Below are 24,092 nucleotides of genomic sequence, written 5' to 3' on the forward strand. Positions count from 1 at the left end.
ATGCGCGAAATAAATTGATACGGTTGAATATTCACGAATAATGATAATTTTTTCGTATTCATAATGCTAAGCAATTATAGGAAACCGCGCGTATTTGTCGCGAACAAACGTAATAATAAAATAATAAATTCGTGGAAATGTAATTATCGGCGAAAATATATCTTCTGAAATTATTAATATAAAGCGGAGAGAAACTTTTTCAATATTCGATTATTCAACGGTGAATTCTTAACAACTTCGATTTTTCAAAGGACTGTGTCCACTATGTCAAATGTATTGTAAATTTTTTATTTACGATTTGATCTCCCTGTTTGAACAATTTTAGCAATTTTCCGTTCGAGTAGGTCACATGGTAACATTAATTCCGCATTCAGTAAGAGCTGAATTTCCAAGTTCTGTTTGAAGCTCTGTTGCACATCACGCACGTTTTTGCACGCGGTCATGCTCTCGATGATCGATGATGCGCGCTTGAGTCACGTATCGATCTTCCGCAAACGAGCGTCGAACCCATCGCTACTTGTGCGTATACGTGATGCCGGCGATATGTTTTGCGAAGCCACGACTGCTGCCGTGCACGCCGCATAACCGGATCAGAAACCATGCAATCGTATCTACTTTTCTACTTACGGTTTAGTTAGGGTGCTTCTCGCGCACATGCGATATCACGATATATAGCCGCTATACGCGATTACGTGCTCGGTGTTCGTGACACTCAGCGTTCCTTGTAATGCGCACGCCATAAAATTGTACAACAACAATGCCCCTGTCCTTCCTTCACGTGCATTTCAAACGCATTTCCTCTCGCGCGTTAATTTAAAGTTTCGTCGAATCCCGAAACAACGGGATTTTCCTCTGTTCCTCTGTTTAATTGCTTCGACAATTATAATCGGCAAAACAATCTCGAAGATATCTAAATCAAACATCTGCGCAAACATATTGAAGAGTCATTCCCCTGCAAATAAGATATTTTTAAACGCATCACATTTGACATCTTAAGTTCAAAATAACAGAAAGCAATTATTTTTAAATCATAATATGCATATAAGTAGCAATGCCGTTTTGTACATTTTATAGTGCACAATATCGCTTTGTCTGCTAGATCTCTTCTCTAAACAAATTTTCCGATTAGCTAATTATTCTCCCATTTATTATTTTGCGTACGCAAGGTCGTGCCAAATAATTGAAATTACAATTGGTGACTGTTTACGAACTGCGGCAATAATGCTAAGTGCCTTTGAAATATGCCAGCCCATAACAAATCAAAAAGATATATCGTAATGAACACCAGGTCCGAAAGAGTTAAGAGCCTCAACACCATAATGCGTCTTGCGACACGCTCGAGTACAAGTCCGATCGTTTTCTACGGCGTATCGTTAATCTTCACCACCCCCTTCATTGTGTCTCACACATGCCCCCCACTTTATTTCCACTAATCAATTATCCGTGCCGCTCGATCACGCGGCCGCTTTAATCGCTCGCCACGATCTTCGGCGCACTACTGCTTTACGGATTTTAGAAAGTGGACGCTCTGGATTCCGCTGCGCGATTGCTCGCAGATGGCTGGATAATTATGGTTGCGCGACTTCGGTGATACGCGAGTGTGCTGAAAAATTGTACTTACATGAATGCGTGTGGTGGCTCGCAAGAAGCCGTTAATAAGACTGGCATGAGGTTTCCCACGTTCCGAGCTGCGCGAGCGGTTTCCTCAATGCACGAAAAATGGCGACGGAAATTAACTTGCGGCTGATCCACGCAAATGGAATGAATCCTGTAATAAGACAAATTTCTTTTTTATTTACATTTCCTCCTGGAAAATATTTGAACGCATTTTAAGGTTTCCGTCACATCGGTGAACACACATCAAACGTGCAGATAAAAAATTCTGAGAAGCGTATAAATAGTTGACACATATCGATAAATGTTGTATTATCCGGCGAGCATTTTGATGATTGAGACGAATTGTTCATTGGATGAAGTGTATACGAGCAATTTATCAATTAGATTTCATTTGATAACAAGCACAGCGATGCGATACTACAATATGATCTTTGATGCTAACTTACATTAATACTCTGTACAATTCCACACGTAATCATGTTTAATAGAATGATGCATGATTTATATTGTATAAGACGATATAAAATATAATTAGGAAAATCGGCGACACTCTTGCATATATGATCGCAATCGAGCAAGTATTATTCGCTGGGGATTTAGATTTACGATAAGAAGATCGATACACATCTCGCAAATTAATCGTAGGCTCTTTGATTATTCGCCTAGTCTGCTGTGACGCACACGCGATCATACAATTAATTATTGACCTGTTTTAATCCCGTTAGGTCTAATTAGAGAGGATAGAGTCTCATCTCAAAGTTGTTAATTGAGTTGGTTAATGCGATAAAGGAGTTCGTGGTGTTCTCTTTCTGTCTTCCTCGTGCGCCACTCATTGTCTCTCTTCTGCTAATGCTTGGCTTTGTTCCTTCCCACTACAAAGCTTTAAAAATGCGCACGTGCTCTTAAATGGTGATTATTTACACCGCTTCAATTGTTGAAATTATTATCATCGACTTTCCGTATCTGCAGTTGATATTGAAGGTATATTTGTATATTCGTACATGTGCCATGCTTAATGTGCATCTCGAAATAAAAATGTTCATTGAAATTCCGAGACCGAGATAGGTTTTACACAAGAACTGTGAATTAAAATCGTGATAAAATTGTACATGATGATGCAAGTTGCAAAAAAGCTTTATTTGTGTCTTTTATTCTAGAAATGTCGGGTTATTTCTCTTATCGGTTAATGTTACCTTTCTCTCCTTTATGACGGATACGGTACACCAATAAAACACTGAGATTTATTTCATCGTTCGTATTGGATTTTCTCATATTTTTACCATTATAATGAGGATCGTTTATTCAATCTTGGGCGTAATTATTATTAAAAAGTTGTGCTTTCGTAATCACGGGATTATTGGTAAAAATATTTCTCTTCTATGCATTGCGCGCGCGGAAATTGCCTTCGTCGAGAGATGAATCTCAATACATTCGATTGATTAAGTCATACTTTTGTCGAGATAAAAAAGTTCGACCAGCGTAGTTTTTCTTTTATCGCGGAGTGACTATCGATATTTAATAAAATGTACTGCAATTACGATATCGCATCGTGCAACGATGGATTCGTTGCAGACTCCATGGAAAAAACCTTCTATTAAATACAATGTTATGTTATCACATTTAGAGGTAATTATCTGCTGAAAATAATAACACACATTGTATAGAATTTTCTTTTCTTGAATAGAATTTAATAATTTGTTATTTTATTTATATGAAACAAAAGTCAAACATGAATTGTATTTTATATAAATTGATTTGATAGTTATTTATAAATAAGAACGCGCTTATTAATATACGCAATTTGTTATATATACATTTGATATTAATATATGCAAAATATAATTATCGTCTTTCAAAGAAATTATATCAGTAAAGTCTATAAAATTATATTATAACAAAGTTACAATGTATCACAACGAATCTCTTTACGCATCTACGCGTTTCTCAATAAGTATTTCTCTTCGGTTGCTTGCTTCAATCTCGTGAAACACTTTCCGCGACCGCGATATACCTCCATTGCAGTTCAATAAATCGAGACGCCGCACCTCGCTGCACCACGTGCACGGACATTAAATCGATACTGGCCAATAATAAATGTCCCTGTACACGGCAGCGCCGAGCCTTCGCGGTTTTCACACACGTATGTACAATGTTAAATTCGGGGCATCGATAATCGAACTCAAAACGGATCTCCGCCGAGATCGTGGCATTGTGCATCTCAGCTTTCGCGATGCAACTTGTCTGTGTGTGTCTGTATGCATGTACGGCATCGCATCATCTCGATATAACTGTGCAGGCAGGCGCATGGAAAATTGTGCTATCCCGTGAGGCTCATTAATTACAATTAATATCGCTGTCGATAATGGCACCGGCACTCCGTATAGTATTGCCATGGCGTGCACACATCGCCGTGAAACGCCTCCGTGTTATGCATGAGGAGGCAGCCTCTGCCATTCTCGCGGTCTTTCCGCGAGAGCGATCGGCCGATCACAATCGATACCGGCGTGCATTGATGTAATCCTTCATTTAGTTAGAGAACGCATTGCGCGTTTGTTGTTCATTGTTACGCGACAAATAATTGTTACGAGACCCTTTGTCTAAAATCTCGCGTTGTAAACAAGAAATATATATACGTTTATTCAAAAAATTAGCAAGTCATGATCATTATTTTAACATATTACTTTAATAAATAATTTAATGAATGGCGGAAGTTTACGATTATCGGTGCATACACGCACGCAGGCTGCATAATCCATACGGAATTTGTATTATATAATTTTCTTATGTACAAACTGTATATAATTATTGAATAATATAATTTCCTGCTGTGATGTAGGTACAAGCATCAACCTTTACGTACGTGCAATATTTAGAATGATAAGTTGACTATGAGTAAAGAACTTTACACTTGGTGAGAATAAATCGTCTAACGATTTTGAGCATCATTTAATATTAAGAGTTTATTCGCCAGTTTGACAGGTGCAAGAATTGATGCCCAAGGGGTACATCCCGACGTAGATTGAGTATTGATCATTATATGCGTCGTGGTTATAAATCGTCGTTACGAATCAATTGGCCGTCAAGCGTGACTATTCGCGGATGCAATTAACCGTCGGCGGAAAGCGATTTCACTCGGTCACTCAGCTGATGAAAGGTGAAAAGGTATCTAGGGCACATTCTTGATATTGTAGACGTATTTAACATCACATTGTTATAGAATACTCTATCCTTGCGAGTCAGACAAGTGAAATTTTCGTAAATCTGTCATATTTCGTAAACTTTGTAATAATATTTAGAGTTTCAATTCGATGAACGATCATTTAATTATTTCTGATCGATTGTGTCTTTTGTACATATGTGCTCTTTTTTATATGTGTTTTATAAATTCGAAGTACAGAATATTTTTATCTTATGTAGCTACATTTTGTCTCATAGATTTGCGATTTTCAAGTCTTCTTGTTCAGGTCTTCAAGATATATTTTTAAAGAATTTAAAAAAGATTTTAAAAAACACACAATTAGAAATTAAAGAAGAGATATTTACGTGCTATTAAACATACAAATCAGTGCAGCGAGATAAGGAGGCAGCTTCGACGTGGATTAAACGAGGCTGATTATGTGCATCTCGGTTGTAAATCGTTATAAATTAATCGGCCGTCAAGGCACCCCTGCGCGTCTATCGGTGGATGGGATTAAGCGCTTCGGAAGTAGGATCGATTTGCCGAGCATCGATCAGAATCCTCGTTCACCTCTCCTGACCTTTAACCAATGCTGAGTCGTTTAGTCTGAAAAGAGTTACTTCTCCTTTTGCGCGATGGATATCGACGTGTATGCAGTTTGCTGAATTTCAGTATACGTGAGAAGCATATCTGTTTCTTTTTTTGTACACGGAGCAGAGAGTAGAAAAGGGGGGGGGGGGATTTGTTACCGTCAAACCTCTTGACCTCTCGTTGATAGAGGATCGCTGTATCCTCGTAATGGTTCCCGATCCTCGCTTGCATGAATTTACGATTAGAAAAATCATGTGCTTCTAATGGATCGATAGCCTTGATCGATCAAATGTTGAAGCGCATACTTTTCGTAATTACCACGCTGCGCACGGTATAACTGTACTAATGATGGGCCGGGGTGGGCTGATAATTAATAACCGCGATTAATCTGACACTAGTATCTTATATCAAATCTCGTTGAATCAATGTTACGTGTTCGACTGTCGTTTCGACTGTTCAATTGGATAAATACTATCGAGTGACATTGTACAATTGCCTGAACAGCCTGAAACTGGAGACATGTGACAAGCTTACAATAATTTTATGGCATTTATGCAACTCGAGTACGAAATAAGGTTTTTAGCAAATATATGTAATAATGTTATTTAACTTTAGACATAATTACATAAACATGAAACATTTCATGTTAAGTGTAGGTAAATAAAACGTATCGTTGTTTACTGTACACGTAAATATTCTGGCTAGGTTCTAAAAAGACTAATTCTTCATGAAAATATAAATTTAAAGAAAATGTTAATTTTCTGTGCAGGCAAATCCATGTCAACATCCCATCATAATTTTGAGAGATGTTCCGGCGTCAGACATGGAATCCTTGCTGCGATTTATGTATCACGGTGAAGTGCACGTGAGTCAGGATCAATTGGGAGCATTTCTGAAAACGGCACAGTTGCTTCACGTGCGAGGACTGGCCGACGTCAACTGTGGTGTTAACGCAAAAATTCCGCTTCCGTCGTCCTCAGCCGGCAACAACGATAGCGCACCTGTAAGTTGTCCCCCCGGTAGTTTAATATGGAAGTTGGAAAATTAATTATACGAATTATACGGCTGGTTTCGAACTTTTAATTAATTTAGCTTTAATTAAAACGAATTTTAATTAATGTGCTTTTAACACTACGTCGTCGCCGCTACCGCGACAGGCGGAATCCCGGCTAGGATTCCCCGCTTCGTCCTTTAGCTTTTAATTTCGCGACTCATAATAGACGTTAGACAAATATTACGCGCGAAACTTTTAATAATGAATATTCGGAGTTTGGCTGATTACTTACATAATGAGATTATACGATATTAAATATTAGTATTATAGTTCTGGACTATACGAAAGATTGATCGAAATATCAGATTATTATTTCATTATTATTCACGTTATTATTATTCGAATTTTATTTAATGTTTTTCATTAGGCGACGCCACGTAACACTTGGCAAGACAATGGAAGGGAAGATGCTGGTGCTCAATCACCACCGGAGAAGCGATCAAGAAGTTACAGTCCTGCACTAAGCAATCATGTAGAACCGTCTTCGAAATCTGATCTTCAAGAATCTTTGTTAGGTCAAGCTCTCGAAGGCGGTCCTACGATACATACGGTGTCTCTGAATAATGTACAGGTGAGCAAAAGTATATTTCGTCAGATTAAAGATATACATATATATGTGTGTGTTCATAAGTAGTTTATTATTTATAATTATGTAAATGCATTTTATTCGGGACATTGATGATGAAGCTAACCGTTTTCGGGACAAATACTTGAGACTGTATTTACGGCTTCTAACACGAGTTGACGTGCTTTCCGCACAATTGGTAATTTAGAAAAGGCACCATTAACCTTATAAGCTATATAAACAGACAAGCGACAGACATAATGGACATAGACGGACAAAGAGAAAGAGAAAGACAAATAGAGAGATAGAAGTGTGAGTGCGACGATTAGTAAGCGAGCGAGCGAATATACTCTGATTTTCCGACGCGTATATTTGTTTAATTATATCAGTTATATATTAAAAATGTAGTGTTTCTTGCCGGTACGTCCTAGCCAGTGGACCATTATATTAGAAAAAAGAAATCACTCTAGCTACAATTACATATATAAATGTGGGATTATTTCATTTATTTCCAGGCGCAATCGACTTGCGATTCCTCACTGTCGGAAGATGAGGATATTTCGAATAACGAAAGCATTTTGCATTCTGTGAAGGCTGAACCAAATGACATGATGAACGATATGGAACATCGTAATACCTTCCCCGCAGCATTATTGAGCCTTCAAGGTAATATGCAAGGTAACTATTCGATTTTTGAAATTTTTATATCAAAGTTTGCAGTCCGATTTTATATTTATCAAACTATATTTTTTATGTTATTACTTTATTTAACTTTGCCATGAGTGCTTTGAAATGAGAAAAAAAACAGAATATTAATTTATCTGAAAATATGTCATATTTCGATGTTTATTTATAGCAGTCAATTTGTTATTTCTAAGACAGAGTTGAATGTATGATGCAACAAAGAAATTCCAATTTTACGAGAGAATGCAAATTACTTCTTTAATTAATGGTACATTTAATTACTAATTACATTTGTAATTAATAATTAATTTCTCGTCCAGTTACTAATTACTTTTGTAATTACCAATTAGCCCGACTTAATTACTAATTACAACTTCAATTAAAATTAATTAATGAATAATTACAATTATTTCCATTTGTTTATATAATTTCATTGTATTCTTTAACTTGTGTTAGTATATGAATCTCATTAAATGTAACATACTAACATGTTATTAATCTAATTTGAGCTTGTTTACCTGTATTGCAGTTAATTGAGCGATATGGATCTTGTTGATCTATATTTTCATCGTGAAGTAGTTGACTTTATTGATGAACCGCAAATTATTAAATAAATAATAAGGAATTACATCGATTTTTAATAAGTCGTTCCTTTGGTCCTCCAACTCAGAAACACAACTGACCATCTTCAAAAAAAGCACTAACGGCTAGCATTCCCGAACGACACAACTGCTATCTGGCAGATTTTTTTGCACTCACATCTAAGACGTTCCTCCATGTGAAAATATACAACAAATAGAGTACCTCAGCATTACTAACACAAAATCGGGAATTTTTGAGTTGTGACGTTCTTCCACCAAAGGAGCGAAGTATATAGCAATATTGTAACAATAAACGTTATACTCTTAAGTTTTAAAGACAAACATATAAACATTGCACATTTTTTTATTTAACAAAATACATTTTTTGAGTAAATGATATATTTTTGTGAATGTTAATATTGAACTAATAGTTGCCACGATCATGAATTACAGGAATACTCTCAGGGGCAGGTCCATCTGGTATTCATTCAAACCCGACTGACTCAAGTTATGGTAAGTGTGCTAAATCAACAATCTGATTTCACCCTTTTAAACGTTCTCGAAGCCTAGACTCGTATCCTTCCGTCGTTTCCTAAGACTCTGGTCTCTCGTTGTTGCGTTGAATGCATGGAACTCTCGTACCTCTCACAACCCTGCATTTCCTGTCAGCTACCCCTCTTATCACACGGTGAGCAGCAGTATAATATGGAGTCGTACCTCGACGGCTCTTCGATGGCTTTCTTTATTGCAGCGTATCTTAATTGTTAGAGACGCAAAAACCATTTTTGCAGCTACGCAAGTAATTTGAAAACGAATTTTACATCGGGCCTTCGTTTTTGTCTTCGAGTTTACGTTTGCGACGTAAGGCTCATTTTCGCGTGGCTTGCATCGGGAAATTCTGCAAATATGAAATTGGCTCGCGTCATTATTTATACCGCATCAACAAAGTCCTCAGGATCGCCATACCAATCCGCTATATATAATAACTAAAGCCCCAATTATTCGCTTATTGATGTAGCGGTCTCACTCGGTCGGTGTGATTCGACAGTTCGAATAAAAGTCAAAAACAAAAACTGCGATTTAGGAAGATGATGACGAAGAAGAGACGAACAGTAGGATGCACAGGAGCGCCAGGATTGTCGTGCCTAATTAGCACGATACGAAGAGTCAAGGTTGAATCTAGATTTAGAAAGAGACTTGTTGGGGGAGGGACCGAATGAAAGTTGTCGAGGGCGAGTTACCTTTAAGGCTTGGACGCTCACTTTCAGAAAAGAGAAAGTTGAAAAAAGGGCATAACGATGAGCTGCGAGAGGCAAAAAAAATTGAATAGTTTAAGGGATCGTACCGAGGTTGGCTGAGGACTGACATTGGCTGGTGGTTCCAGGGCGGTGGCAGCCCTCTGGAGGAGACGGTTCAAGCTCGAGTTCCGCTTGGCTGCCGGGTACGTCCTCCACGAGGAACGAGCACACCGGATCTGGAACCTACCAGAGCGGCGGGGGTCACAACTCGAAAGGGCAGGATCTCTCGGCCCTGCTCCAGCATCACCATCATCATCAGCATCCTCACCATGCCACCAGCCAACAGTTGTCGCAGCAACACACCCTCAATGCTCTCAACTCTCTCAACAGCCTGAACACTGAACAACTCACGATGATGCATCAGAAACTACAGAACAACCTTCAAAATCTTCAGCAGGGCGGCGCAACCAAAGGCGATCAGCTGAATCTGATGCTGTCCTGCGCGAAGGACAAGATCGAGAGCATGGCGATGCTCCATCAGCAAACTCAGAGACGATTTCATCAGCAGTTGGATAACGCGAATCACGGCGGTAAACCTAAGTGCCCCGAGTGCGGCAAGATATACTCGAACAATTCGAATCTGAAGCAACACATTGTCAACGTTCATACCGTGCAGACCGAGTACATATCGTGCTACGTGTGCAACAAATTATTCAAGACCAAGCAATATCTGCAGATCCATCTACTCTCCATGCATGGCATCAGAAAGCGAAAGAGTTATCCCCTGTATCAGATGCAGACGCACGTACAGGCGCAGCAGCAATCGTTGCAGACTACTCCTCAAGTTTCTGCGGGCCAGCAGCCCGAACAACAATTTTCTCCGACGGACAGGTGGCCTGAAGATAAACAGTGATTTGAAAACCAGAATAAAGATTTTGCTCGCGACTGAAGTACACGCGTCTACATGCGTGAAGATCATTACAGATATTTTTTGATAAAACGGGTTGTATATTTGCCGATGCGTATAACTCTACGGATAATTCGTGATGGAAGGACACTGGTAGCAACAACTGGGTGATTTTTGTGCAGCTGATGATTTTATAGTGATGATTTTGTTGTTATCGCGATATGGAAGAATGAAATGTGAGAAACGCGCTATGTGCATCATTGTTCGCCGGAGATGATGAGTGCTCGTATCTTTTAGCGAAAGCGGAAGTATGAGTTAGCGCTGACGATACGAGGATCGCAGGTGTTAATATATATGTGTATATATGTATATGTAGGCTCTCCTCTGCAATGCGCTGGAGGAAGGTGCGTAGATGCAATGTAAACTATAGTATTTGCTAGTTTGATAATAGCGTCGAGCGAAGGTGCGTGCAATTGTACAGTTTAACGTTTGTACGGAATTAACTATTCTGAACTTTAGTTCCGAGCCGAGATCTCATAGCTTGCTTGGTTAAAACTCAAACTCTGACGAGGAGCTTTCGCTCCGAAAATAAATTTTACCGTTATATCAGTTTTTATTACGATATTTTCATAGAAAGGAATCTCTGTCTCTCTTATATTTAACTGATCAAAGATATAAAGAATTATTTTTTGGTAATTTTATTAATTTTCTTTATAATTTTGTTATATATTCAGAAAAATCTTTAAATTAGTTATCGATTTGCTATTAATATAATTTACATAAAAGCAATATATAAGCAATTTTAAACTTTTGCTACTTTTTTACGAATTTGATTCATTATATAAATATGTTAAAATATTGTGTCGCTTTATATTTTATAATGTAATATCTTCAATAGCACAACTTCCTTAATATTACATGAGTTAATTAAATCATGTTTAAATGGAAAAGTGCTAAATCCATATTTATACGTTCGTTACATATATAATATGTATCCTGAAACATTAGTGCTATTAACGTAAAATTTTGAATAATTCAATATACATTTCACCTCCCTCTCAGCGCATTATATATAAAATGGTTAAATTTGACCCTGACTATGCGTGGAAAAGACCGCGCCTAAGCGATCGAAGCTCATTCGCAGATATTCGTTTTTTTATTAGAGCTCGGTTAAGGGTGCGGAGGTGTCGATAGGTAAGGTGAAGGCGAAAGAGGGTTCTGGTACGAGAATTGGTCGACCTATTTTCGTCCTGTACCGCAGTGCGCAGTTCACCCTTCGCGGCGACGATAAGCAGACCTCCTCGATTGGTCGAGAGAGAAGGAACAGGGGAAACTGAGAGAAAGAGAGAGAGAGGCGAAGTTAGAAAAAGCTCCACGACAGAGCTTCCTCGTGAAATTCTTCGCGGTATAAATAGTGCGATAAGTAAAGTGGTATGACCGGCCCGTTTCTTAAAAGGTAGGCCCGCGTTGTGAAGCCACCCTCTCACGATGTATTCATCCTTTGTGGAATTGGCAGCCTTTATGGAAGAGCCGGGTGGAATGAAGGATTACGTGGAAATGGGTGGTAAAGCCGGAGATACGGACTCCCACCTTGAAGAGAGCTATCGTGATTAATTTCGTCTTCCGCGCGTCTTTTCTGTGTGGAAGGGCTTTTGAGCTTTTATATATGAAACATACATCAATGAGCTCGATCGAGCAGTTTAGACGGAAATTTTCAAGAACAGTTCAATCGTAACATAAAAACATTCATATAATTTGACTACGTATTTTTTTCTCAATTCTTGAGAAATATGAGATTTCCATTTAGATAATTTGAAATAGAACCTTGCAAAATTATTTTACATAGTTATCAGAAATGAAGCTACGATACTTGTTGCAATCTCGTGGTAGCAATATATCACGGCCGGCATGACTGATGTACGCAACGTGACGATCCTATAATTAATCACGAGATTTCTCTCGTTTATCATTGATGATGTCAATTTAATTTCATAGACAAAAAATGGAAATGCACAATCGGACGATTCGTGCGTAGGCAATTTCTGTTTCCATCTCTTGTCGAAACACACCTTGGTTGGCAACACTTTGGTGGGAAATCCCGAATAAATCGATGCAGCATCACTTCGTCTCTCGAATGATGTATATCGGGAACATGAACATGTACGTGTGTCACGCACGCTATCGTCCGGAATATTACGAGGGAGAAAGAGATAGGGTTCGTCGTATTGATCTCGAGGATTCAACAAACAGCACCTAGTACCTCCCGCTCATTCCTCTAACTCTATCTTCCTCCTCCGCCTGGTGCCAATCCCACCCCTCACCCTCTCGGTACCCTCTTTCTGTCTTTCTCTCCCTGTCTCTCGTCGTGTTCCATACCATTCGATTCGCCCTCGCGTATATAGGGTTTGATGAGGGCAAGCAACCCTGCTCGGATGATAATCGCAATTTCATTGTTGGGCTTTCGATCGCCATCGGTCTCCTCCCGACAATACTTCGCGTAAGGACCCGTCTCCTTCCGCACTTTCGCTGCGATAGGAAATGAGACTGGTGAATCGTATCGCAGAACGAATATCTGAAGAAACAAATTGCAGCCGCTTACTTTACTGTGATTTTGAACGTGACAAATACGGTGGAATAGAATAAAAAATAGTAATTAAATGATGTCTAATAGTAAATATCTTTTAAATTATTTTTATTAAGAAATCAAAAAATTAAAAGATGCATATTTTTTATTAGGACAAGTAAGAGCAATCATATTATACCTCGCTTCTCACATACATTATAGAAAATATTCTTAGAATGTATCGAGTTATCGATGTATTCTTCGTAATGCAATGCAAAATCTAAGACAATTCTGTCAAACAGTATTAAATCAATAATTCTAAATTCACATTGTGCAGTCGCCGAATAACAAGAATGAGATCTCCTAAAAGACACCAGTGGCGGAAACTAGCATGGGGAGAGAGGGAATTAATTTAGTCGTTTGCGAAAAATATGCGTCCCGAAGAAATATTAATTTAAATAACAAAGCCATTTCGACCGAGCATCGATCCGGGGGCGCTTGTTAACGGCGCGAGCGGCTGTCTCGGGTTAGCAGATTGCCGATTTCCGCGTAGACCGAAGCAAGCGACCGAACGAACGCGAACGGGAGGAAGTTCTCCGGGACACGCGATGGTCGGGCCTATGACCACCGACCACGCAATGCCACGCTGCCAACTTGTGTTGCGAACCCCTGACAAAACAAACCCCGTCGGCTTATCCAATTCTGCGGTGTTTCCACGAATTTCTTCCATCTCTTGCCTCGTGCCAACTCCCGTCGCTCGCAACCCCCGTAAATGGAGGCAGGGCTTCGCATTTGTTCCCGGCAACCCCCGGCTTACCTCCATCCTCCCCCTTCCTTTCCCACCACCCGTCCGCTCACGTTCTTCTTACTTCAAGCGCCCTTCCTCCCCCCGTTCCGTCATGTTCTCCTTCGGCGTAAAGCTCCATCGTCTACAAGTGCGGCCTCGTCTAAAAGCACTCACCGATGATACTCTACCGTCTGGGTGCGGCCGGGGATCCGCTTCCGTTTCGGGACCGCGCGGTAACCCAGTGACATGAGGCTCGATGCGGGAGAAAGCGATAGACAGGATCAGTCTCACGGGGTTGCGCCGTTACCCGCATGATTCTTGCGGCTGTGATTGATGATTGCCGTTTACGGGTACTTCTGGGTACTTTGGAAGTGATGCGGTAGTTCCCGAAGCTTCGAGATGAGACTTCGCGAAGGTTTTGGTTGAATGGTACTTTGGTAGGAGTAGTTTCGCTCTTCTTAACCCTTATGCTTGCTTTTCCGGTAACTTTCTACTTGATAAATCGCAAGTACCGAAACTTGTTAGTAGGCATGCAATTTGTCAATGTGTCAATTGAGGAAAACGTCGTAAAATCGTAAAAAATATTGATAATGTACGTAATTCTTTTTTTAGAGTTGCATGAGAATTAAAAATTTCGGTTTGGTAAGCGAATACGGTTTAATGCTCATCGAATGATGGATAACAGCAACAAATGTGCCTCGGGTGCACAAATATTACACGCGTTATTTTGGCGAAAAAACCTTGCTGGGGAATTACCCGGAGGCTACAACGTTCTTCCAGTATTGTGGCTTTCGATCAAATTGCAATCTTTCCGACCCAATGGCTCGTGGCGGAAACTACCGTTACTCGCAAAACTACAATCTAACGTGCGAAAAATCCGTTTTAAATCCACCGCAGAATCTAACTAAAATCCAGTAAAAAATAAGATTGTGAATTTCGAGATTACGATATTCTACATTTAGATTTCTTGATTCATTTTTATTTCGATTTATCACTTTTGACTTTCTGTGTCTACTTGTTCGCAAATAATATCTTGTGTTTTAATGATTTTGGAAAAACCTTGCAAAAATTTGGTCAGAAACGTGATAGAACTCCGTTTAGCTTCTAATCTAAAAGTCCGTTTTCAACGTGGCTGTGACATTCGGGGTACAATTACGCCTATCATTCCTCTCGCCGAAATTACGTGTCAGCGTGACTTATGTCTTTTTTGCGTTGGTCCTTATCTCAATCTCTCGTGCTGGATTCCAGCAGCCTACTACGGATCCGTGTTCTTCGGATCTGCTGCAAGGTCGACTTTCGATCGCGCACTCTCGGCAGATTAGAGTCATCTATCACCCGGATCCGATCCGGATAACTTCGTTTCGACCGGGCTTGGTCAGATCTTATCAGTCTTGGCGAGCTCCCTCGACAAAGGGCGCCATGGCTTTACCAGCGTTTGACCACCGCTGGTACGACGTCCTGCGCAATATCCCTCGATACGTATGACATGAAAGGGAGAAGGATCGCACGTGAATCTCGGTGTGACAGAGACAAACACACAGTTATTGCTTCAGCGCGCATACACCGTTGCTCACCGGCGATCTTGGTCTGCGTTGTTGGCATCGTGTGCGTATACATGTGCGGAAGGTTCGCGTAGCACATGGACTGAGGGCCGTAGAAGGGAAGATTTTCCTCTACGTGTGCTGCTTTCTTAATCTTTGTTGACTACCCGTATCCCGCAGATGTCCGGCCGAATCTAGATTTTGTTAGAGTATTTTCGTGCGAGAAAAAGGGGAGAAAAGAAAGAATGACAATTATCTGAAGTTCAGCGTTAAATGGAAAATCGAAATCGATATCCGGAACATGGCATTCTTAAATTATTATGCTATGTTACATAGTAGATAGACAAAAATATTTCTGTTTATGTATTATATGTATATCTCTTATTTCTTGCATTATATTAATAATTTATTACTTATTTTTTCAATTATCATTGGCCATTATTATACAATTATTAAATTATATTCTTTGGCGTTGAAAAGATTTCGAGGACGAATATTCAAAGAAACAGGAAAACTTCTCACGATGAACTCGTTATAATTTCTAGTCTAGTCGAACTCTTGAAACATTATAGTTGGAAAACAAAGATCAGTGGTGGAAAGAAGAGGACCGGAAATAGGACGAGATTGGATGTAGTGGCCCACTTTGGGAGTGGCGATGCCATCAGATATATTCCGGGACGTTAGGGATGGCAGATAGGATTTACGTAGGTGGTCTTACGCATGGCCTGTAGGAGGCGGAGAACGCTGGAGGACATCGCGGGAAGGATAAAAATGAGGTTCTTGCGCGATAAGCAGAGCAACGAGACGAATGCACGGTGTCACGTCGAACTGTTTGTATCTCTCCTCTTTCCCCGCCGCCCACCCTGTAGTTGCGCTTCTCCTATCTGTCTGCCCTTCGGTATCCTTCCGTCACCCGACCTTATCCCGTCGCCCATTTCGTCTCTTGCCGCCGTAATGTCCTGTGTTCCCCCTTTCTTCGCTTTCCCGAGATCCACATGCTGTCACTCCGTGCAGGGAGGAAGAGAAGGGTGGGTGGTTTACTGTATATTATTGCGTTCTCCGGACAAATAGCAATTGCAATTCTTTTTCGCATTAGTCATTGCGACACCGTTGGACAAATAGATCGATTTTTTAATATGAAATATGGTGTTTTCGTTTCATTTGAGTGCATTATGTGTTTAAAATATTTGCGAAGCACGAATAAAGCACTGTCAGATGCACAATTCCAGTGATATAGATTAAAATTGTCATGACAGTTATTATAAATACAATTGTTATTATTATCACGAAAAATACTTGACTTTTATTGGTCCAGCATGAAATTTCAGAAAATATTGTGGTAGCTTTATGTGTCGATGCAGAAAAAACGGTAGAGAGAAACATGACGCGCATTCGATTTTATAGTCCCATTGCGCGCCCGAAATCGTCGTCACGGATACTCAGCTTTAGTCTCCCTATCCTATCGATCCCCATCGATATGAACGAAAAACGAGGACGCATTTTACGGACGCTGCAACAGCGCAGCAAACGTGGCGCGACCGGCCAGAAAAAAATTACCTACGAAATTCACTTAACGCAATAAAAACGACGAACATCAAAGGTGAAATCTCATCAACGAGAAAAAGCCCGCATGTGCTTTTACTTGAAAAAAGCACATGCTCTTAAACAAATTAATAATATTTATAAATGAATATTATAAATGAATATTTGCGTCAAAAAAACGCGCTTATAACAATAATTAAAGAATACAAATTGCATTATGACTAGCATGCATATATTTTCCAAACCTTCGCGTGCGCGTTATTCAGAATTTGAATAATGTCACAAATGGCGTTATATAAAATAATATAATAAAATATAATTATAAAATATAATTAACAAAATATCTCATAAAAATATATTGCACGCTTATTTGTTTTTCTATTATTCATTGTCTGCTTTACTGATTCGAGGTCGCGAAATATGTTTATAGCAGTTATAATGTTTCTCGATTTGTTCACAATCCGCGGATGTTCTTCCCATTGGAGATACAAAAGTTGCAGCCAATTGTGCTGACTGAAACAGCACTCTGTTCGCGATATCCGTCAACTTGCATCGGGAAAACAAAAAAGAAAAGGAAAAAAAGAATAAATCCCACGAAGGACGAACTCTGCAGCTAGGAACTTGTCCATTTTCTGATGCCGACGGCGTTCTCGCTGCCGGGATTCAATCAAACTTGCAAAGCTTTCGAGCACTCGGTCGAGCTCTCGTTCGCGGATTACTCACGAGTAAACAGCGACTGCACGGCCTCTATCGCGACGCCCGGGTGTCGATAAGAAGACGTCGAGGAAAACGCGGACATCCGCCTGGTGATTGCTACTCTCTCTTTCTCTCAGAGAGTTTGCGAAGGGAAAATTAGCGGACGGGTGGTGGGTGAGATATGAATCGCGGGATGAGTGGAAAATCAATGTGGTTATAGAAGAAAGCGAGCGAGGTAGACGGGAACCGAGAACAAGGATCCTTTATGTCGGGTCACGTCTTTAATATACCTCACATGGACGACGGTTTAATCAATCTTCACGGGGAAGCGCCGCACGGATGCTGCATCCATAAGAAATGTGCGCCGTTTCACGCACCACAACCGTTTGTGAAACTTTGAAGAAAATGCGGTGACGTGTCCAGTTACATTGTCGCTTTGACACTGACGTTCTTTGAAATTGGAAGGATTTTCAAAATTTCTTGAAAGGCTCCTTACTTTCAGGATTATTTACGGCTTACTTTATTCTCAGGACGTTTATGTGTTTATGGTTCAGTGCTGCATCCGACAAGTTTTATTGCAGATTTTGCATCTAGCTTCCGTGTTTTTCTATTTAGTATTATTTGAATTTATTCTATGATTTTATAGCTTAATCAATAGTGCACATGTCTGTAGTACATGTCTGAATTTTTTTGACATGTCCGTATCTTTTTAACAAAATTCAAACGCAAATTCTTAATATAAAGTTTTGCGTTTAAATTTTACTAAAAAAGTTACAAACTTTCTGCCGTTGACATAATACATCAAACCTTTCTCTCACTAAATCTTTAACGTAATATTTTCTATTTTCTTCTTTTCTTTCATTTTATTTTTTTGTTCAGCTTTCTTACCTGAAACTGTAGTACATTTTTCAAGTTACCGTTGCAGTTGTAGGATGACTATAAGGAAAAAAACTTCGAAATGTCTTTTAATAGCTTCTTGCAAATTTATGAGACAAGTAAATGGTAGTTTTTTTTAGTGTCAGTATCTGTACAACGGAAATCATTTAACATGCCTTCTGAGAACATTTTGAAACGTTTACTGAAAGAAACTTTCGGAGCGAGAATAGTGTCTTTCAAAAGTCGTTTTCAAAACGATGCTATAGGCACATTTCTATAAACGGAAAATTAACATTTTTAGAGTATTGACAGTTGAATCGCTTAGATTAAAAAAATTGTTGCAACAAAATTAAAAATAAATTTAAAGTTTGATTTTAACATTATATTAATTCTATAAATAATCTTAATTTACTTGTTATCAGCTTTTTCTAAAATTGTTTTAAAAAATTTTATTGGTTTGAACCTAAGTACGAAATAGATATATTCATTTATTTTATTTTTTCATAAATATGGAACGCACACATGCGAACACAGGAATAATGAAGATTAAGCACAAATCCAAATATATTTCTTAGAAGCATTGGACACAAGTAACATGCTACTTTATATTCTAGTTTCGCTTCAGTCATTGATTTGTCTTAAATCTTGCCTTATTTGGCAATGCAATATTTGATGGTACTTTTCAAATGCCTAGTGATATATATAACATAATATATATAACATGTTGTGTCTAGAAGTTTCTAGTAATATTCTATTCAAAACTAAATATAAATTTAAATATAAGTAGCATTTCAATCGAATCATCCACCGAAGAAAGCGTTATATCTAAAAATTCAAAATTGTCAATCGTTGAAGGATCATCAATGATACCAGTAAACGACGCATCCGTCAGTCAGGGGAAGGCAGTTTAGGAGAAAGCGAGATATAACCCGCACGAAAGAGTGAGAAGAGCGAAAGAAAGAGAGGGTTAGGAAACCGGGGACGCGAAGAGAAGCGAAATGAGAGACAGAGCAGACGGAGGCAGAGAGGGTATATAGGGGGTACGAGAGAGGGAGTGACAGAGAAAAACACAGAGGCCGCGCTTCCCCCGAGGGTCCTGGGATCGATCCCTGTGCAATTTCCCGCACATGTCCGCATTGATCTGCCCTCACTTGCCCCCGGCATCCACCTCTCGCCACCACTCAACCACCACCATCGTCGTCGCCACCGCCACCACCGCCGCCATCGCCGCCGCCAACCACCCTAAGCTTCTTCGGTGGTACCTCCGATCGCCCAAACGCCTACCCCTATCCCCCGTTTCTCCTTCACCGCTCCCTTCGCGGACCAAAGTCATTTCAACTACGTCAATTCACCCTCTACTTTTTTTCCTAACATGCCCGAGTCTCACGCACTCGCCGCTTAACGCACGCATGTCACGCGCGTTACAGATATCATTTCTTTCGGCAATCGCCGATATGATTCGAGTTTTTTTTTACGAGTTCGACCGGAACCCAAGCTATCGTTATATGTCTAAGGACAATTTTATAAATTATTATGCATATAATTTACATATTATACAAATGATATTCTTTTATTGATGTTTCTTTTTACGAAGTTTTCTCTTAACATTTTTCAATATTGATAGTTATTTTGCAGACTTTTGTATTTTGTTGTATTCTTTGTCTCGATATCCAGTTTTCTTCTTCTGAGATTTTTATTCTATGCATTTCTATGCGATTTCAAATATATTCGCAGTTTTTTCCTTCGAAGCTTTTACGAGGTTCTATTGTCCCATGCGGTTCTGGTCGGCAATCTCCTAAGGCGAAATTCACTCCGAATACGTAAATCCACCCTTTATTTTCTTCTAACGTGCCTGGAACGCGCGCACTCACGTCTTACACACGCGCGTCACGCACAGCGATATCCATCCCCTTCAACGTCTTCCAATACTTTTTCTTACCCTTCCTTCGTACCTTCTATCCGTACAATTCCGTATCACGTGTTCGTTCCAATCTCTTATTGTCTTATATATATCTTTCTTTTTATATATATCTCTAAACATGTGTGCCGCTAGATAACAATCTTGCTACTTACATTCCATAAATATATTTTGTATAGCATAAATAGATTCCATTATCTTTAAAGTACGAATTTTAAATTTAAAATGTTATCTAAAATAGTTACCAATATATCTCGAAATGCAAACTTGGCAATAATAAAAATTTTTTCATTATTTTCTTTTAATTGAAATTGTTTGGCTTAAATCGTTATTAGATACGTTTATCTCGAATTACACATAACACATCTATCTCGAAATGCAAAATCATTTTTCGTTTTCAATAGGAATGCAAATTTGACAATAAAAATTTTTTCATTCTCTTTTAATTGAAATTGTTGGCTTCGTTATTAGATACGTTTATCTCGAATTGCACACAAAATTCCGAAAAAATCAAACCCTTTTTTTATTCTTTACAAGAGAAGCAAGTTTTTATTTCGGTTATCTTTATGCCGATCTTATCCATGTTTCTCTCGGTTTATGTCTATATAGTTCTGTATTCTCTGTGTTATTGCCGCCATTGTCAAGCAATCTCAGTTTCATCCAGGCAGCTCCGGCTATCCAGTTGCTTCATACCAACCCTCCTTTTAGCAAATCCGGCACGAAAGTCGTTTCAACTACGCGAAATCGTCTTTTTCCTTCCCACTTAAATGTCTTGTGTATAATACATGTGCGTGTCACGCACGACGCTCGATACATCGCATCCCAATAGTTGGGGAAAAACTTTCGATGGAAGACATGGTTTTTCAATTGTAGGAAAGCAACTCATCCTATTCAGTCTGCCTTATAAAGTACTCTAAAGAAAAACTTTTAAAGAGGATATCCCCAAATTTTTTTGCATTATCTTTGGAACCTTTGGAAGGCATCTGTTGTGTAAAAAATTATTTTGTATATTATCGGAAAAATTTAAAGAAAAATTAAAGAGATTTAAATGTCTTAATTAATATTAATTTAAATGTCTTAATTATAAAAGTGCAGCTCAAATGTGTGACACGATATAACATACTGTACTCTTTATATTCTCGGTATAGAACAAGAGAAAACGCGAAAGAGCGGAACTTGAATAAAAGTACCCTCATCGGTATTGCGCGATATATTTTTTTGCTTTTTTCACCCCCGGAGTAAAAGTAAAAAATTTTGATCGCATTGAGGGAAAGGGCAAAGCTAGCAGGCAACCATGTCGGCTATCTAAATTAAACTTTTTCACCCCCTCGGATTTCTCTCCTTTGCTCTCTCTCTCTCTCTCTCTCCTATTTAACGGCTATCATATATCAAACCGCCTGTCATAAGCCGCGCTGAACGCTGATGTAACCAATCGTTAACAACGCTGATGCCATAAGCCAGGTGTGACCATAGTCCTATAGCGAGCAATAAAGCATTAAACTGGCTTGGCGGACATTATGGACCATAAAGCAAATTTTATGAGATTTTTCGAAAAACTGATGATGAATATTTGATTCGTCTTACTCCACATTATTCATAAGAAGCTCATCAGATTAACAATGCGCGCAAAGGTTTAAACAAGATTTATTATAAGATCCAAACTCTTCCAGTGATTAGTTTTTGCGGGATACTGTGGAAAACTGCTGATGGTTATTTCGCACTCTGTTGCCGTAACATCGAATCAGATTTCGGTGTAGCACATTGGTGCTCGTTTCTCATTTCAGTAATACTTACAGGAATAGGAATTGCACTGCCACCTATTGATCCCCATCTGTCTCTCTCTATCTTTCTCTTTCCTCGACGAGATCGACGTTTTCGAGTTGCTCGCCCCTGCGGTAATGCGAAGCAGACGCGGAAGGACTTTCCCGGAAACCCGAAGACATCGATCTTCAGGCTCCCTTCGGCCAATCAGCGTGCTGACTGCTCCTCGAGGAGCAGGTCCTCGTTAATGCAGCGCAATTCGTCGGAGCGACGCCACTAATGGACTGGCGCAATCATCCTGGCTTGCTACCGAATCTCCTTCTCTGTCGACAACATTGGCGTCCCCTCCATCGTCCGCACATCTTCGTCCTCCTTGAAGTTCTTTGCGAAAACCTCGATGATCACTGTATCATCTTCTCGTATTTCATCTTCTCTCTCGGAGGAGTTTCCTAGTGGACTGTCTTTAGCCATCTTCAACCGTCTTCCCATATCCGGGATAGGGTGTTTAGTCGCGGGGCGATAAGGGTTTCACGATCCGTTCTCTAATTGCTCGAGTATCGAATTTTAATGATAAGAATAATTGGACGAATATCAGAATTGCTATTGTTGAAAAATATTTACGATTTTAATTATGTTTTCTATAATTTTTTCAATACCAGATCAAAATTATTTTGGAAAGATATAATTTGCTCTTCGTATATATTGGGAATATTCCGTAATAAAGATGATTAAATCTTAATATAGTTATGATAAATTAAATTTTTATATTATGAGAGACAGAGAGATCGAGTGTTTTTCTAATATTACACTATAACGGAAATAGTGAAACCTAGTTTTGTCTCTCCGTAATATCTTACTCCATATCCTTAATTCGGTATATTGAGAGACATTTAGAAACCCAACATTTATATACATTTTATATATCTTTCCTCTAACAAAATTAAAATATCTTTCACTTTACTCGTTTTAAAAAATAGGTTAAGTGGAAAAGGAAATTTTTATCTCTTCAGCTGCTCCGTGAAACTTTTTACATTTTCTCTGGAGGTAATTTCGTTTTCGAAAGAATTTCTCGAAAGAAATCGCGTCCCTTCGTTTATCTTCTTTAAATCTCTTAGCATCTTTTCTTATTTCCATGGTCCTTCATCATTCCACTTATCCCCTTTGGTTACCTTTCTCACTTCTCCGTTCCTCGCTTCCCCTATCTAACCCTCCGTATTTTGTCTTTCCGTCCATCGTTTTTTTCCGCACCCCACATCTCACATGTTTCTATCATTTTCTTCCGTCTGATCTGCTCAGAGGTTGGTTGTAATCAGCTGGACACGTATACCTTTCGTCCTGATTGATCGAACTTGAACTTTTAAGATTCTTTGACCAATCACTGTTTTACTTGAACATGTTTCATGAAAGAAATGGTTATGCGACATTTGTGAATGTCTCAAATCTAATGAGATGCAATTTTGGTCATTAAGAATGTAGCAAACAAGTAAATTGATTATTTTAAGAATATTTGCTTAAATAAGCTTAAGGTATGGATTTATGAGTTTTATAACTAATAAATTTAATGAAATTTTGTTATTTAAATTATTTTATTTAAGATTTACTTAAATTTTTAATACTTGTGGAAAAATATTAAATAATAATCCGGAAATGTTTCACATTTGCATTTATATAAGTTACGGATATATTGGATTTGAAAATTCTACTGAATAATAAAAGATGATAGAAAATGAGAAGAGAACCAAGCTTAATGTTTTAGAAGCGATATGACCTTAATTCTACCCGATTTCTGGTGTAGCTCGATTGATACATAAATCATCACAGAGTACGGTTTCCCGCGGTTCGCGTTATATGTACGCGACTCTGTAATTCTAATAAATTGGTTTGTCGTCCACCATAAATCAGAGAGCAGTCTACGTACTGTCTTCCTCCTTTACACGTTGCTTCACACTGGATTTGGCCAACGAAAGTCAATTTTCAGAATAGTACGGTCATA

At 38.9% G+C, this 24,092-nt stretch overlaps 1 protein-coding gene across 13 annotated transcripts in view; it reads left to right on the forward strand.

Moving 5' to 3' along the window:
• LOC105282115 (protein abrupt) overlaps positions 1 to 24,092 on the forward strand; it is a 90,637-nt gene that overhangs the window by 37,236 nt on the left and 29,309 nt on the right. For 9 of the 13 annotated variants that reach the window (XM_011343849.3, XM_011343851.3, XM_011343848.3 and 6 more), the window contains 4 exons: positions 6,156 to 6,389; positions 6,808 to 7,011; positions 7,521 to 7,683; positions 8,724 to 8,783. In XM_011343849.3, coding sequence (XP_011342151.1) covers positions 6,156 to 6,389; positions 6,808 to 7,011; positions 7,521 to 7,683; positions 8,724 to 8,783 — 661 coding nt within the window. Of the gene's footprint in view, positions 1 to 6,155; positions 6,390 to 6,807; positions 7,012 to 7,520; positions 7,684 to 8,723; positions 8,784 to 9,654; positions 11,030 to 24,092 lie in introns of those variants that run through there. The other 4 variants (XM_020032521.2, XM_020032526.2, XM_020032523.2 and 1 more) reach the window with 2 other exon arrangements.

Source organism: Ooceraea biroi, chromosome 7 (assembly GCF_003672135.1).
Source record: "Ooceraea biroi isolate clonal line C1 chromosome 7, Obir_v5.4, whole genome shotgun sequence".
NCBI lineage: Eukaryota > Metazoa > Arthropoda > Insecta > Hymenoptera > Formicidae > Ooceraea > Ooceraea biroi.